Consider the following 14,937-nt stretch of genomic DNA (forward strand, 5'->3'; position numbering starts at 1 on the left):
AACATCTACCCTTACCTCCAATAAATAATCCTTTTCTCTTGCTTGAGTCAGAGTCATTTTTTCAAAAAACAAGTCTGATCATGTCAACCCTAGGGCTTAAATGGCTATTCATCTTTCTTAAAATACAGACAGCTGGGCGCGGTGGCTCATGCCTGTAATCCCAGCACTTTGGGAGGCCAAGGCGGGTGGATCACCTGAGGTCAGGAGTTCGAGACCAGCCTGGCCAACATGATGAAACCCTGTCTCTACTAAAAACTCAAAAATTAGCCGGGTATGGTGGTGAGCGCCTGTAATCCCAGCTACTCAGGAGGCTGAGGCAGGAGAATTGTTGAACCTGGGAGGCGTAGGTTGCAGTGAGTGGAGATCGCGCCATTGCACTCCAGCCTGGGCAACAAGAGTGAAACTCCATCTCAAAAAAATAAAAACAAACAAACTAACTAACAAAAAATACAAAGTTCCTTATCATTACACTTTTAAGACTCCATCTACCTTAGATCCATTGTGCACTAACTCCTCTTTGCTAACTAACTTCACTTCAGCCAAACTGGCCTACTTTCAATCCCTTCATGCTCCTTTCCTCATACAGGGCTTTTGCATATGTGATCCTTTCCACATGGAATCATTATTCCCTCCTCTTTTCACCTAGTTAACACCTATTCATCCTTCAGATCTCTGCTTAATCATCACTTGCTCAGTGAAGCTTTCCTTGACTTTCCTTTAAGAGGTCAAATTTCCCTTATTGTAGCCTATATCTTTCTTTTGTAGTTATTACAGTTGCAATTTTATATTTGTATATGCAATTCTGTTATGTCTAACTAACTGTCTTAGCAGAGCATAAATTCCATGAGGGTAGGGATCACACTTGTTTTTACTCACCAAACCCACGTCTAGCGGAGGGCTTGGTACGTAACTGTTAAGCAAACAAGTATTTCTAAGTAAGGATACAGAGCAGTAAAATGTCAGAGCATTAGTGAGATGGGCTTGCCACACAAAAGATATAACCAACTGAACCTACAAATATAAAAACAGTTACTATATATAGGGTACCTACTATGTAGCACCTGTAAAGGTACAGCTTTGTAGGTGTTATCTCATTTAATCCTCATACCAATCCTGTAAGGCAGGTATTCTGTTTGAAAGACATGAAAACTGAGGCAGAGATAGATCAAATGACTTTTCTAAAGTCACACAACTAGTAAGTGACTGAGCTGACATTAGAACCCAAGTCTGTTAAATGACCTTCACTACTTTTATTCACACACCATTTTCTACTCACCCTTCCTCCAAACATCCTCCATTATACTCCAGTAAACAGCCCTCCAACTAGTCAACAAAAGCCTCCATTCACACAGTACTCAGAGGTTCTCTCACTGGCAGTACAAATGCATTTATGTCTTGAAATTTGCCTCTAAAGGCTTCCAATTTTCACAATGGTGATGCTATCTGTGTATAAATTGGTGCCACAAGTAAGATAAATATACAGAGCTCCCAAGGAGATATACTGCTCACTAATTTGGGAAATCGAGGATTTTGAAAATTTCTATTCAATATTAACAATAAATGCATTATTCCTTTAACAAACTATATGACGATATACGTATAAAAATACATGTACACAAATATAACACACAGAGATAAATCTCTTTCAATTAAAGGGGTTAAAATTCTAAGCCCTGATTCCATTTTAATAGGTTTACTCATTTTGAAAAAAAAAAAGTCACTTACTTTAAAAATACAAAAACACAGAAATGTACGAGGTAAAATAAGGCCTAAATTCCACCATCCAGCATATTTTTCATGGCTTTTCATATTTATGCATATCTAATGTATATAATTTTGCATAAATTATATTATACTATGTATGCTGTTCTCTAAGCCTGACTTCTTCCTACTCCAGAATGCACTGTGGGCATCTTTCTTCACTTCATTGCATGTACACCTGACTAAGGGCACATGCAATAACTAGGCATCTTTTCTTTAAAACACCTCCTATAATATTCTAGCTTAAAGAACTTTAAAATTCTTTTTCATAATGAACAAATAACTTATCAGATCTAAGAATATTGATGTGAAACATAGGAAAACTTTTCCTTAAAACCCAAACTCTTCTTGGAACACTGTACTGAATTAACCTTCATTCCAGATGCTTTCTTCTTTGATCTTTGCTGGATTTTTTTTTTTTTTTTTAAACAGAACAGTCTAAAACAAGGGTCAGCGAACCACAGCCTACCACGTCTTTTTGTAAATAAGGTTTTAGTGGAACAAAGTCATGCCCATTTGGTTATATATTCTCTATGGCTGCTTTTGCACTGTAACAGAGTTGAGTAGTTGTAATAGTATAGCTTGAAAAGCCTAAAATATTAACTAACTGGCTCCTTCCCCCCAAAAGTTTACTGACTCATGGTCTAAAATATAATTTGCTCAAAGACATAATGAATCTAAAAAATGATAAAAGTCTCTATGTTATCAAGTCATACCACCCTCTCATAGTGACTGTAACTATAGGCCTAAGTGCATCAATTTTTATGGTTTTAGTTCTTGTAAATAAAGTAAATCGGGTATAAACAACTTACTTCATATACTTTGTTCCAGTTTTCTGTCTCTAGTTTGTGTTGACTTTGTTTAAGTTGGTTTAAACTTGGCTTAATAAGAGAATTTCCTACTGCTTCCTTTGTCCAGTCATCCACCAGCTTGTGTAAGTCATCTGTGAACATCCCTTTTTTACTGGCTGGAGACTGTTGGCATGATGCTGCGTTACTCTCCACACACAGTGGATCTATAAGGAAAAAAAAAACAAAAACCAAAAAACAGGGAAACCATGAAAAGGAATTAAAACTGATAATCAGATAGCTCTTTGGCCAACAATGCCGTTAACAGAACCACACATGGGGTGCAATTAGGGTGAACACACACTCTAGTTTACCTGAGACATCCTGGTTTAAAGCTGTTGTCCTGGAGTAATTGCTAACAGTACACCCTTTCACTCTCAAAAGTTTCTTCTTGGCTGGGCGCAGTGGCTCACGCCTGTAATCTCAACACTTTGGGAGGCTGAGGCGGGTGGATCACGAGGTCAGGAGTTCAAGACCAGCCTGGCCAACATGGTGAAACCTCATCTCTACTAAAAATACAAAAATTAGCCAGGCGTGGTGGTGGGCGCCTGTAATCCCAGCTATTCGGGAGGCTGAGGCAGAATAGCTTGAACCTGGGAGGCGGAGGTTGCAGTGAGCTGAGATCATGCCATTGCACTCCAGCCTGGGACAGAGTGAGACTCCGTCTAAAAAAAAAAAAAAAAAAAAAAAACACACACACACACACACACACACAAAAACTAAAAGAAAGTTTCCTCTTGTTTGGACAGCAAATTATATGGTTACCTTAGGTATAAATCAAGTGTCGGCCGGGCGCGGTGGCTCAAGCCTGTAATCCCAGCACTTTGGGAGGCCGAGACGGGTGGATCACGAGGTCAGGAGATCGAGACCATCCTGGCTAACACGGTGAAACCCCGTCTCTACTAAAAAAAAAAATACAAAAAACTAGCCGGGCGAGGTGGCGGGCGCCTGTAGTCCCAGCTACTCAGGAGGCTGAGGCAGGAGAATGGCGTGAACCCGGGAGGCGGAGCTTGCAGTGAGCTGAGATCCGGCCACTGCACTCCAGCCTGGGCGACAGAGCGAGACTCCGTCTCAAAAAAAAAAAATAATAAAAAAAAATAAATCAAGTGTAATAAATAGTACTCATAAAAATTAGTATAAACTCTAATCTTTTCATCAGCTCCCTCAGATAGATACTTAGAAGAGTTAACAAAGAATCACAGAATGTTAAAAACAAAAAAAAAGGTCTAGTGCAAGCCACTTTTATAATGGGAAAACAAGGCCCAGAATAAGTAAATTGACATGCCCAAGTTCTTGCAACTAATTACCAGCAGAGACAGGCCTGGAACTCTAAAGCCTAGACAAAGACACTCTATCTTTTCAATATACCATACTGACTTTCAAGAAGCTTCAGAAAACTAGAATCTTATTTTATTTTTTACCGATATTTCTGTCTAGGATTTAAAAAGATGAATGTGTATCCAGAATAGCAGAAATGAAGGCACAGATGGTTTGATGAACCTCATGAGTTGTGGAGCATAAGATGTTCAAATAAATGAAAGAAATCAATTATAGAGAATTCCATAAGTATACTTTCCTAATCTGAACATCACACTAAGTCTTTACATCATAATTGAGTACTATTACTCATGCTTACGATATCATTCTCATAGAAAATATTCAGAGAGTTCCAATTCCTCTGACTGAATTATAAGCCAAAAACTTAACAGAGTGGGTCTAAAATTAATTTTAGGAAATACAGTTGTGAATTTAAGCATAATAACAGTTCCAGGGATTTAACAAGCATGTGAAGATGTCTTACACATTTGTTATGGTACTTCTTTTAATCACAAAAAAATACAAAAAAAAATTGCAAGAGGTAATGCAAGAAGCTTCCATATTAATACTTTTTGAAACTTATAACAGGCCTGTGATATACACAAGTATCACTCTGTTTTATAGACGGAGAAACTGGGACCCAGAAGATTAACAACTGGAGTTACATGCCGGGGCTAGAATCCAGATATCCTGACTGTCAGGTCAGTGGGCTTTACGTTGTACTCCATCATAAATGCCAACTGCCGAGGTGGGTGGATCACCTGAGGTCAGGGGTTCGAGACCAGGCTGGCCAACATGATGAAACCCCATCTCTACTAAAAATACAAAAATTAGCTGGGTGTGGGGGTGCGCCTGTAATCCCAGCTACTCGGGAGGCTGAGGCAGGAGAATTGCTTGAACCCAGGAGGCGGAGGTTGCAGTGTGCCGAGATCACACCATTGTATTCCAGCCTGGGCAACAGAGCAAGACTCTGTCTCAAAAAATAATAATACAATAAAATAAATGCCAACTGATATAATAAAGTAGGAAATGGAAGAAGATATTTCTTAAAAAGGGAAACATGACAATCTCAATGATTGCATATGCATAGTCTGTGATTTTCTATGAACTCTGTGCTACTGAAAATTTAGATTCAAAGGTGATTTTTTGTTTGTTTGTTTTAGACAGAGTCTTGCTTTGTCACCCAAGCTGGAGTGCAGTGGCGCGATCCTGGCTCACTGCAACCTCTGCCTCCTGGGTTCAAGCGATTCTCACACCTCAGCCTCCCGAGTAGCTGGAATCAAGGCATGCGCTACCACGCCCGGCTAATTTTTGTATTTTTGGTAGAGATGGGTTTCACCATGTTGGCCAGGCTGGTCTCAATCCTCTGACCTCAAGTGATCTCCCTGCCTCTGCCTCCCAAAGTGCTGGGATTACAGGTGTGAGTCACTGCTCCCAGCCTTAAATATTAAAGGGAAACACAATAATGTTGTATAAGAAGAGTTTAATGAATTAATCAGAACATTCACATATACAAGAGTTTTATAACAACATTTACTAATGTGGGGCAACCATGATATATCAAAATGACATACCAACTTGTTGGAATCCCAATTTTTCTAGGACATAAAATCCTGAGACCCAAAAGTCAGTCTATAATAAAAGCATCATTTCTTCTTGTTATTCCTTTGCACACTCAACTAATTCTCTGCTTATTCCAGCGAGGGAGCAAAGAGCACAACAAAGTTGGGGAAGACTCTGGAGCTGAAGCTTTTATAGACTGTGTTCTCAACCTAGAAGAATGTCAGCAGGTGGGATTAAAAAGAGAAGATAGCCAGAAACAGGAACATATCAATGCCCACAGTTTTGCCTATCCATCTTCTCTTAGAAATATTTTTGCGCCCAATCCCTTCAGCTTCTAAAACATTTGTTGCAGAGAGATTAGGTCTAAATGTCATTAATTTAAGAAAATTTCTGGGGCTGGCACAGTGGCTCACGCCTGTAATCCAATCATTTTGGGAGGCCAAGGTGGGTGGATCACCTGAGGTCAGGAGTTTGAGAGCAGCTTGGCCAACATGGTGAAACCCTGTCTCTACCAAAAATACAAAATTAGGCGGCCACGGTAGTGGGTGCCTGTAATCCCAGCTACTCAGGAGGCTGAGGCAGGAGAATTGCTTGAACCTGGGTGGCAGAGGTTGCAGTGAGCTGAGATCATGCTATTGCACTCCAGCCTGGGGGACAGAGTGAGATTCCATCTCAAAAAAAAAAAAAAAAAAAAAAAAAAAGGACCTTTCTGGGTGGGAGGGAGAAAAAGAACATTTCTCCAGTAAGGGAAATACAATGTTAGGACTCTTCTTGTGTATAACTCTGGTCTAACAAGTTATCTTAAATACTCAATTGGCAGTAAGTTAAGGCTGCTGCACTAGTGGCACAATAGCCAACAAGTGGAGGAAAAAATAATTAACAAACCGAAACAAGTATTTAAATGAAACAGGGGCTAGGGCAACAACCACTGCACTCCAGCCTGGGCGACAAAGCGAGACTGTGTCTCTTAAGCAGGCAATAGAAAGAAAAACTACACACACACACACAAAGTTATCAAGAACAATGTGCCATATGAAAAGGAAAAAAATGCTATTTGAATGTTATTCAGTATCTAACTATGGTTTACATAAGGCAGGATCATTTATTTATTGATTTCATCTAAAAGTTATTCATATCATAATATAAAAGACCACTTAATTCAAAGCTCACAAGCCAGAAAGTACCCAATCAATGCATATTAAAATAAGTACTATGCAAACGTGGTTTATGATAGGTAGTAATAACATATTAACGTTAAACGTGCTCTTTAATATTCATTTCTTATTGATGAAAAGAATAAAACCAGAGTTCAGTCCTTGATGTTCTTTTTTGTTCTTTCCCCCAAGGTGATGCCTATATTCAGACAGTTTCAGTAATCACTCCACTGCATTATTTCTATCTCTTATCCTATCCCTTGATTTCTCTCTTCAATCACAATCTCACAACCAACTCCCAAATGTATTTTTCTACTTGGATGTTAATAAATTATTCAATTCAGGCCAGGCACAGTGACTCACACCTGTAATCCTAGCACTTTAGGAGGCTGACACAGGAGGATTGCTTGAGGCCAGGAGTTCAAGACCAGCCTGGGCAACATAGGAGGATCTCATCTCAAAAAAAACTTGCTGGGCATGGTGGCACACACCAGTAGTCCCAGCTACTTGGGAGGTTAAGGTGGGAGGCTTGATTGAGCCCAAGAGTGCAGGGTTACAGTGACCTATGATCACGCTACTACATTCCAACCTGGGTGACAGTGAGACCCTGTCTCAAAAAAAAATTAAATTAAAAAATAAATAAATAATTCAAGTCAATACACCTGGGGTCAAACCTATCACAATCCTGACATGACAACTGGCTTAAATGTCATACTTCTGTTAAAGATACTGAATTTTTTTCCAAACCACTCAAACTCATATCCTTTGGATCTCCCCACCAATACACACATATCCAGTCCATTGCTACGTCATGAAATACCTCCTATACAATGTCTTTTGTCCACTTTCATTTCTACCATTCTATAAGCTCTTAATTATCTCATGCATAGACTACTATGAATGCAATGATCTAAATGGACTCACTCCTTGGCTCTAGCCAATATATTCTTCAAACTACCACCAGATTAATATGAATGAAGGCTGGGCACGGTGACTCACGCCTGTAATCCCAGCACTTTGGGAGGCCGAGGTGGGGGGATCACATGAGGTCAGGAGTTCGATACCAGCCTGACCAACATGGTTAAACCCTGTCTCTACTAAAAATACAAAAATTAGCTGGGCATGGTGGCACGCACCTGTAATCCCAGCTACTTGGGAGGCTGAGGCAGGAGAATCACTTGAACCTATGAGGTGGAGGTTGCAGTGAGCCAAGATCGCACCACTGCACTCCAGCCTGGGCAACAGAGCAAGACCATGTCTCAAAACAGTAAATAAGTAAAAAATAATATGAGTGAAATGCTGTTTTCAGCTAAAATGCTGCTTTAAAAAAAAAAAAAAAAAAAGCTTCCACAGTTCTTTACTGCTAACACCACCAGGATTCCCACTTGCTTAGGTGGCAAAGACCTGGGAAATCATGGTTGTCCTTGCAAAACAAGTACATTATTTTATTTATTATCCTTAAACTAACATGTATCACTTATTAAGCTTAAATATATAATTGTTTTAGATCAGATTATCTTACACTAAACACTAACATAAACATGCTGTAGCAGCTGCCAAATTTCTTTTTTTTTTGAGACAGAGTCTTGCTCTGTCACCCAGGCTGGGGTGCAGTGGTGCGATCTCTGCTCACTGCAAGCTCCGCCTCCCGGGTTCTTGCCATTCTCCTGCCTCAGCCTCCCGAGTAGCTGGGACTACAGGTGCTTGCCACCACGCCTGGCTAATTTTTTGTATTTTTGGTAGAGATGGGGTTTCACTGTGTTAGCCAGGATGGTCTCGATATCCTGACCTCATGATCCACCCTCCTCGGCCTCCCAAAGTGCTGGAATTATAGGTGTGAGCCACCGCGCCCGGCCCAAATTTTTTTAAGTATAGAAGGAAAACTTTCTACTGTAAATCCTCCATTTCACCCAACTATTTGAAAGTTATATGTCTTTCTCGCAAATCTTGCATTTTTACCATTTACATGCCTTAATATCATGAAATTGTATCTACTGACAATACTCTTTCCACTTCCCTTAATTTCAATTCTGCCCATTTATCCTTCTTTTTTTTTTTCTTCTTTTTTTTTGGCGAGATGGAGTTTTGCTCTTGTTGCCCAGCCTAGAGTGCAATGGCACAATCTCGGCTCACTGCAACCTCTGCCTCCCAGGTTCAGGCAATTCTCCTGCCTCAGCCTCCCGAGTAGCTGGGATTGCAAGTGTGCACCACAACACCCGGCTATTTTTTGCATTTTTATGAGAGATGGGGTATCACCATGTTGGTCGGGCTGGTCTCAAACTCCTGACCTCAGGTGATCCACCCGCCCCAGCTTCCCAAAGTGCTGGGATTACAGGCCTGAGCCACCGCACCTGGCCAGCCCATTTATCCTTTGAGACCAACTCAAATCCCATCTTCTGCATGAAGTATTCTCAGACCACTATCATCATTCATTCGCCTCAACCCACTACAGGTACAATTTATGGTTTTGGGAAGCAATGCAGTATAATAGTTAAGAGCCAAGGCTTTGAAGTCAGACAGATTTGGATTCTCTCACCTATTAACTGAGACCCAAAAGAAGTTACTTAACCTCACTAACCTCAGTCTCTTCACCTAAAAAGACAAACATTAATATTTATCTACCTTACAGAGATGTTCTGAGGATTAAGATAATATATGTAATATATACTTTTTTTTTTTTTTTGAGATGGAGTCTGGCTCTGTCGCCCAGGCTGGAGTGCAGTGGTGTGACCTCGGCTCACTGCAAGCTCCACCTCCCGGGTTCACGCCATTCTCCTGCCTCAGCCTCACAAGTAGCTGGGACTACAGGTGCCCGCCACCACGCCTGGCTAATTTTTTTATTTTTAGTAGAGACGGAGTTTCACTGTGTTAGCCAGGATAGTCTCCATCTCCTGACCTCGTGATCCACCCGCCTTGGCCTCCCAAAGTGCTAGTATTACAGGTGTGCGCCACCACGTCTGGCCCAATATATACGTTTTTAGACAGGGTCTGGCTCTGTCACACTCCTGGACTCAAGCAGTCCTCCCACCTCAGCCTCTTGAGTAGCTGTGATTACAGGCGTGTGCCACCATGCCCAACTAATTTTTGTATTTTTTGTAGAGATGGGATTTCGACATATTGCCCAGGCTGGTCTCAAACTCCTGAGCTCAAGTGATCTGCCTGCCTTGGCTTCCCAAAGTGCTGGGAGTACAGGCATGAGCCACATGCCCAGCCTAATACATGCAATATTTTTATTATGTCTTGGGATCTCCCAGACCACCCACACATTCCGTGATTCACCAGGTCTCCAGGGACTCAGATTCATAGCTAAGGTTTATTACAGTGAAAGATACACATTATGGTCAGCAAAGGGAAAAGACAGGAGTCTAGAGAAATTCATGATCAGACTTCCATATGTTCTCTCCCTATCCTTTCTACAGCAACAAAAAAAAAATACAGCAACAGGTGTACACATTTCTACCCAGGAAAGCCCATTAGAGACTTAGTGACCACAGTTTTCACTGGGGCCTGGTCTCAGAGGCACATACCAAAATTCCAGACTCTGAGGAGGAAAACATGTGTTCAGCATAAATCACATTATTTGTACCAACAAACCAGGCAAAGTGAACTACTTACCGGTTAGGGAACAGAGGGAAACCAAGTTTCCACATACCAGCCAAGGGCCAATCTTGCCGGCAGGCCTCTCTAAAGATAGCACTCTCATGTCTGTTATGTTGGCTCTATTCTGTACAGTTTACCATAATGCTCATATTATAAGTTAACTACACAAATACATTGTAGATACCATTACATTGCAATACCATAATTAGTCAGGCATGTTGGCATGCACCTGTAGTCCCAGCTACTCGGGAGCTGAGGCAAGAGAATCACTCGAACCTGGGAGGCAGAAGTTGCAGTGGGCCGAGACCACACCACTGCACCCCAGCCTGGGTGACAGAGTGAGACTCTGTCTAAAAAAAATAATAAATAAACATTGCAAAACCATGTATCAACTCATGTTTCCAACAAAACATGTATAATTGTGGGCAGGGAAGGATATATACATGTTAAGCAGTGCCTTTTTTTTTTTTTTTTTGAGACGGAGTCTTGCTCCGTCACCCAGGTTGGAGTGCAGTGGCGTGAACTCAGCTCACTGCAACTTCCGCCTCCTGGATTTAAGCTATTCTCCTGTCTGAGCCTCCCGAGTAGGTGGCATTACAGGTGCCTGCCACCATGCCTGGCTAATTTTTATATTTTTGGTAGAGACAGGGTTTTGCCATGATGGCCAGGCTGGTTTCGAACTCCTGACCTCAGGTGATCTGCTCACTTCAGCCTCCCCAAGTATAGGGATTACAAGCATGAGCCACTGCACCTGGCCAAGCACTGCTTCTTAAAATGGGTTCCCTGGTAAAATGGTTTTGGGAGATTTTATATATTATTTCCTTTCTTGGACATTCTCAGTTCATATTAGCACATTAAAGGACCTAAGAAATTCTACAGTGGGCCGGGCACAGTGGCTCAAGCCTGTAATCCCAGCACTTTGGGAGGCCGAGACGGGCGGATCACGAGGTCAGGAGATCGAGACCATCCTGGCTGACACGGTGAAACCCCGTCTCTACTTTAAAAAATACAAAAAACTAGCCAGGCGAGGTGGCGGCGCCTGTAGTCCCAGCTACTCGGGAGGCTGAGGCAGGAGAATGGCGTGAACCCGGGAGGCGGTCCTTGCAGTGAGCTGAGATCCGGCCACTGCACTCCAGCCTGGGCGGCAGAGCGAGACTCCGTCTCAAAAAAAAAAAAAAAAAAAAAGAAATTCTACAGTGGAGAGACTGGTATTTATATTACTTAATAACGCATTTCGCATTTGACCATGTAACACCTATTAACTCCCTGCTGACAACTTATGAAATGCTGTGCTAAGGCCAACAAATGTGTTCACCAATCTTGGCCAAATGGGAAAAGATGAAATGTCAGCAAGTTTTGAAAGAGCACTATTAGAGCTAGAAATATGAAATCACCTGTTCCTTTGAGAGGCAATAAAGTAACAAAACTACTGGAAGGTACCTGTGGAGCACCCTGTCTTTGTGAACTTGGCCTCCATGAGTTATAAAAAGAAAGAGAAAATGAAGATAATTTAGTTCCTACTTAAGAAGACATGACCATTTTTATACTAAATCTGGTTCGAGGGCCTGGCACAGTGGCTCACACCTGTAATCCCAATGACTCTGGAGGCAGAGGCAGGAGGACTGCTTGAGGTCAGGAGTTTGAAATCAGCCTGGGCAACATAGCAAGACCCCATCTCTAAAAAAAATATTTAAAAAAAGATTAGCCAGGCACAGTGGTACACGCCTATAGCCCTAGCTACTTGGAAGGCTGAGGCAGGAGGACTGCTTGGGCCCAAGAGTTTGAGGTTACAGTGAGCTATGACTGAGCCACTGTACTCTAGCCTGGGTGACAAAGCAAGACCCTGTCTCTAAAAAATAAACACATAAATAACAAAGCCTGGTTTGGAAACCATCTAAATATTTTAATAAACAAGTTAATTTAACAGAAGTACAATAATCACATACTCTCCTTCCTGCCTACTAAAAAAGATAATTTCTGGCTTCCAGCATGACAGAGTGAGGATGTTAAGAAACCTCCCTCAAAAGCAATCCTAAAATTGGACAAAATTCAAAAACAACCATTTTAGTACTCCAGAATTTGTCCTAAGGAATACAACAAAATCAGAAGCATTTATTCGTGAAAACTACTGAACTTTTCAGGTAAGAACTGTGCAATCCGTGGTGTTTTTGCATAAGGCTGTTCCCATCACCCCCACCCAGTTCTGTTGCCCAGCAATTCTACCAAAGTGGGGCATTCTGAGAAAACAATAAGTTTGGCTGCTGTTGCTGCTACCATAGGGGATTCACTTGATTTGGAACTTTAGAAGCAGGTACTCCATTAGCCTGAGCTTAACAGGGAGATCTGAGAAGTGAGATAGCCATGGGGACTTGATAAATTCTCCACGTCAGGCTGAGCGTGGTGTCTCACACCTATAATCCCAGCACTTTGGGAGGCCAAGGCAGGTGGATCACCTGAGGTCAGGAGTTTGAGACCAGCCTGGCCAACATAGTGAAACCTTGTCTCTACTAAAAATAGTAAAATTAGCCAGGTGTGGTGATGCACACCTGTAATCCCAGCTACTCGGGAGGCTGAGGTGGGAGGATCACTTGAACCTGGGAGGCAGAGGTTGCAGTGAGTTGAGATCACGCCACTGCAATACAGCCCGGGGAACAGAACTAGACTCTGTCTCAAAAAAAAAAAGAAAAAAAAGAAAAAAAAAAAAAAAAAACTCCACACATCTCAGGCTGACTGGATGGTTCTCTAACCATAATGATTTTAAAGTACAAAAATAAGAGATAATGAGTGGTGGCACACACCTGTAATCCCAGCACTTTGGGAGGCTGAGGCGGGAGGATCACAAGGTCAGGAGATCAAGACAAGCCTGGCCAATATGGTGAAACATCGTCTCTACTAAAAATACAAAAATTAGCCAGGCGTGGTGGCGGGTGCCTGTAGTCCCAGCTACTCGGGAGGCTGATGCAAGAGAATTGCTTGATCCTGGAAGGCGGAGGTAGCAGTGACCCAAGACTGCTCCACTGCACTCCAGCCTGGGCAACAGGGCGAGACTCCCCATCTCAAAAACAACAACAACAAAAAAAAAAAACAAAAAGAGAGAGATAATGAGAAAAATCTTCAAACTCTTCAAAATTAAACAACACACTACCAATAATCCATGGATCAAAGAGGAAGTCTCAAGGGAAATTAGAAAACATTTAGAACTTAAAAAAAAAAAAAAAGAAAATATACGGCCGGGCGCGGTGGCTTACGCCTGTAATCCCAGCACTTTGGGAGGCCGAGGCCGGTGGATCATGAGGTCAGGAGATGGAGACCATCCTGGCTAACACAGTGAAACCCCATCTCTACTAAAAATACAAAAAATTAGCTGGGTGTGGTGGCAAGTGCCTGTAGTCCCACCTACTCGGGAGGCTGAGGCAGGAGAATGGCGTGAAACCGGGAGGCGGAGCTTACAGTGAGGGAGATTGCACCACTACACTCCAGCCTGTGGGACAGAGCCAGACTCCGTCTTAGCAACAGCAACAACAGCAACAACAGAAAATATAATATATCAAAACCTAGGGAATACTGGAGTACAAAAAATAAACTTCAATGTATGCAAAGGTAAAAAAAAAAAAAAAAATCATTTAGGAGGTCATGAGATCCCAGGATAGAATGTATTTGTCAAAATGCACAGAAAAGGCACAAAGAATGAACCTTAATATATGCAAATTTAAAAAGTAATTTAGGGGGTCAGGGAATCCCAGAAGGGAATGTAGAATATGACAAAAGCATCTAACTATATTGAAAATGTATGAAGCAACCTCATATAAGGGGGTAGAAGAACAGATGCTGAACTATATAACTTTGGAAATGAGTGGCACATGTAATACTGAAGGCAAAAGAAACTGTACATAAGCATTGTATTCTGCTTGATGAAAGTGTTTCCCACTAGGGTTTGGGTTAAAATTCTGAAACTACAATACTTGTTTACTGGAATTAAACAAGTAAATGGCTGGAGGATGGTGGGAGCCAGGTTTCTCACTTCTGGAGTGGGAGGTTACAGATAAGCAAATAGATAAGTCAATAAGGGCAGAATGATCCATGTGGCAATGGAGTAGAGTTGGAGACATCAATATGAATGCAAATTTACCTTAATATAGATACGGATGGTTACCTATAGAAATATTCATAGGTAGGGGTGTGTGTGTATATATATATATTAGTATACATATGTATAGTTCTTTATCAGCTAAGAGGGCCTAGAAGCAATGATACCTCAAGCACTCAAATCTTGGTTTCTTTTTTGTTAAAAAGGGTCTCACTCCGTCACCCAGGATGGAGTGCAGTGTTGCAATCACTGTTCACTGCAGCCTCGACCTCCCAGGATTAAGCAATCCTCCTACCTCAGCCTCCTGTGTAGCTGGGACTACAGGCATGCGCTACCATGACTGGCTAATGTTTTAAAAAATTTTCTGTAGATATGAGGTGTCACTGTGTTGCCAGGGGCGGTCTTGAAATCCTGGCCTCAAGTAATCCTGCTGCCTCGGCCTCCCAAATGATTTTAAAGGGCAAAAATAAGAGATAATAAGCAGTGGCTCACACCTGTAATCCCAGCACTTTGGGAGGCTGAGGTGGGCGGATCACAAGGTCAGAAGATCAAGACCAGCCTGGTCAACATGGTGAAACCGAGTCTCTACTAAAAATACAAAAAATTA

The 14,937-nt window shown here is 41.8% G+C and overlaps 1 protein-coding gene and 1 long non-coding RNA gene across 6 annotated transcripts in view; one reads left to right on the forward strand and one right to left on the reverse strand.

The window, feature by feature from the left end:
- Positions 1 to 14,937, forward strand: part of LOC144338679 (uncharacterized) — a 41,523-nt gene that overhangs the window by 16,714 nt on the left and 9,872 nt on the right. The window contains exon 3 of the long non-coding RNA XR_013412973.1: positions 4,551 to 4,627. This is a non-coding gene — a long non-coding RNA (uncharacterized LOC144338679). The remainder of the gene's footprint in view (positions 1 to 4,550; positions 4,628 to 14,937) is intronic.
- Positions 1 to 14,937, reverse strand: part of WNK3 (WNK lysine deficient protein kinase 3) — a 169,938-nt gene that overhangs the window by 6,535 nt on the left and 148,466 nt on the right. For all 5 annotated transcript variants that reach the window (XM_077989069.1, XM_001089789.4, XM_077989071.1 and 2 more), the window contains one exon: positions 2,574 to 2,776. In XM_077989069.1, the coding sequence (XP_077845195.1) occupies positions 2,574 to 2,776 (203 nt within the window). The remainder of the gene's footprint in view (positions 1 to 2,573; positions 2,777 to 14,937) is intronic.

Source organism: Macaca mulatta, chromosome X, assembly GCF_049350105.2.
Source record: "Macaca mulatta isolate MMU2019108-1 chromosome X, T2T-MMU8v2.0, whole genome shotgun sequence".
Lineage (NCBI taxonomy): Eukaryota > Metazoa > Chordata > Mammalia > Primates > Cercopithecidae > Macaca > Macaca mulatta.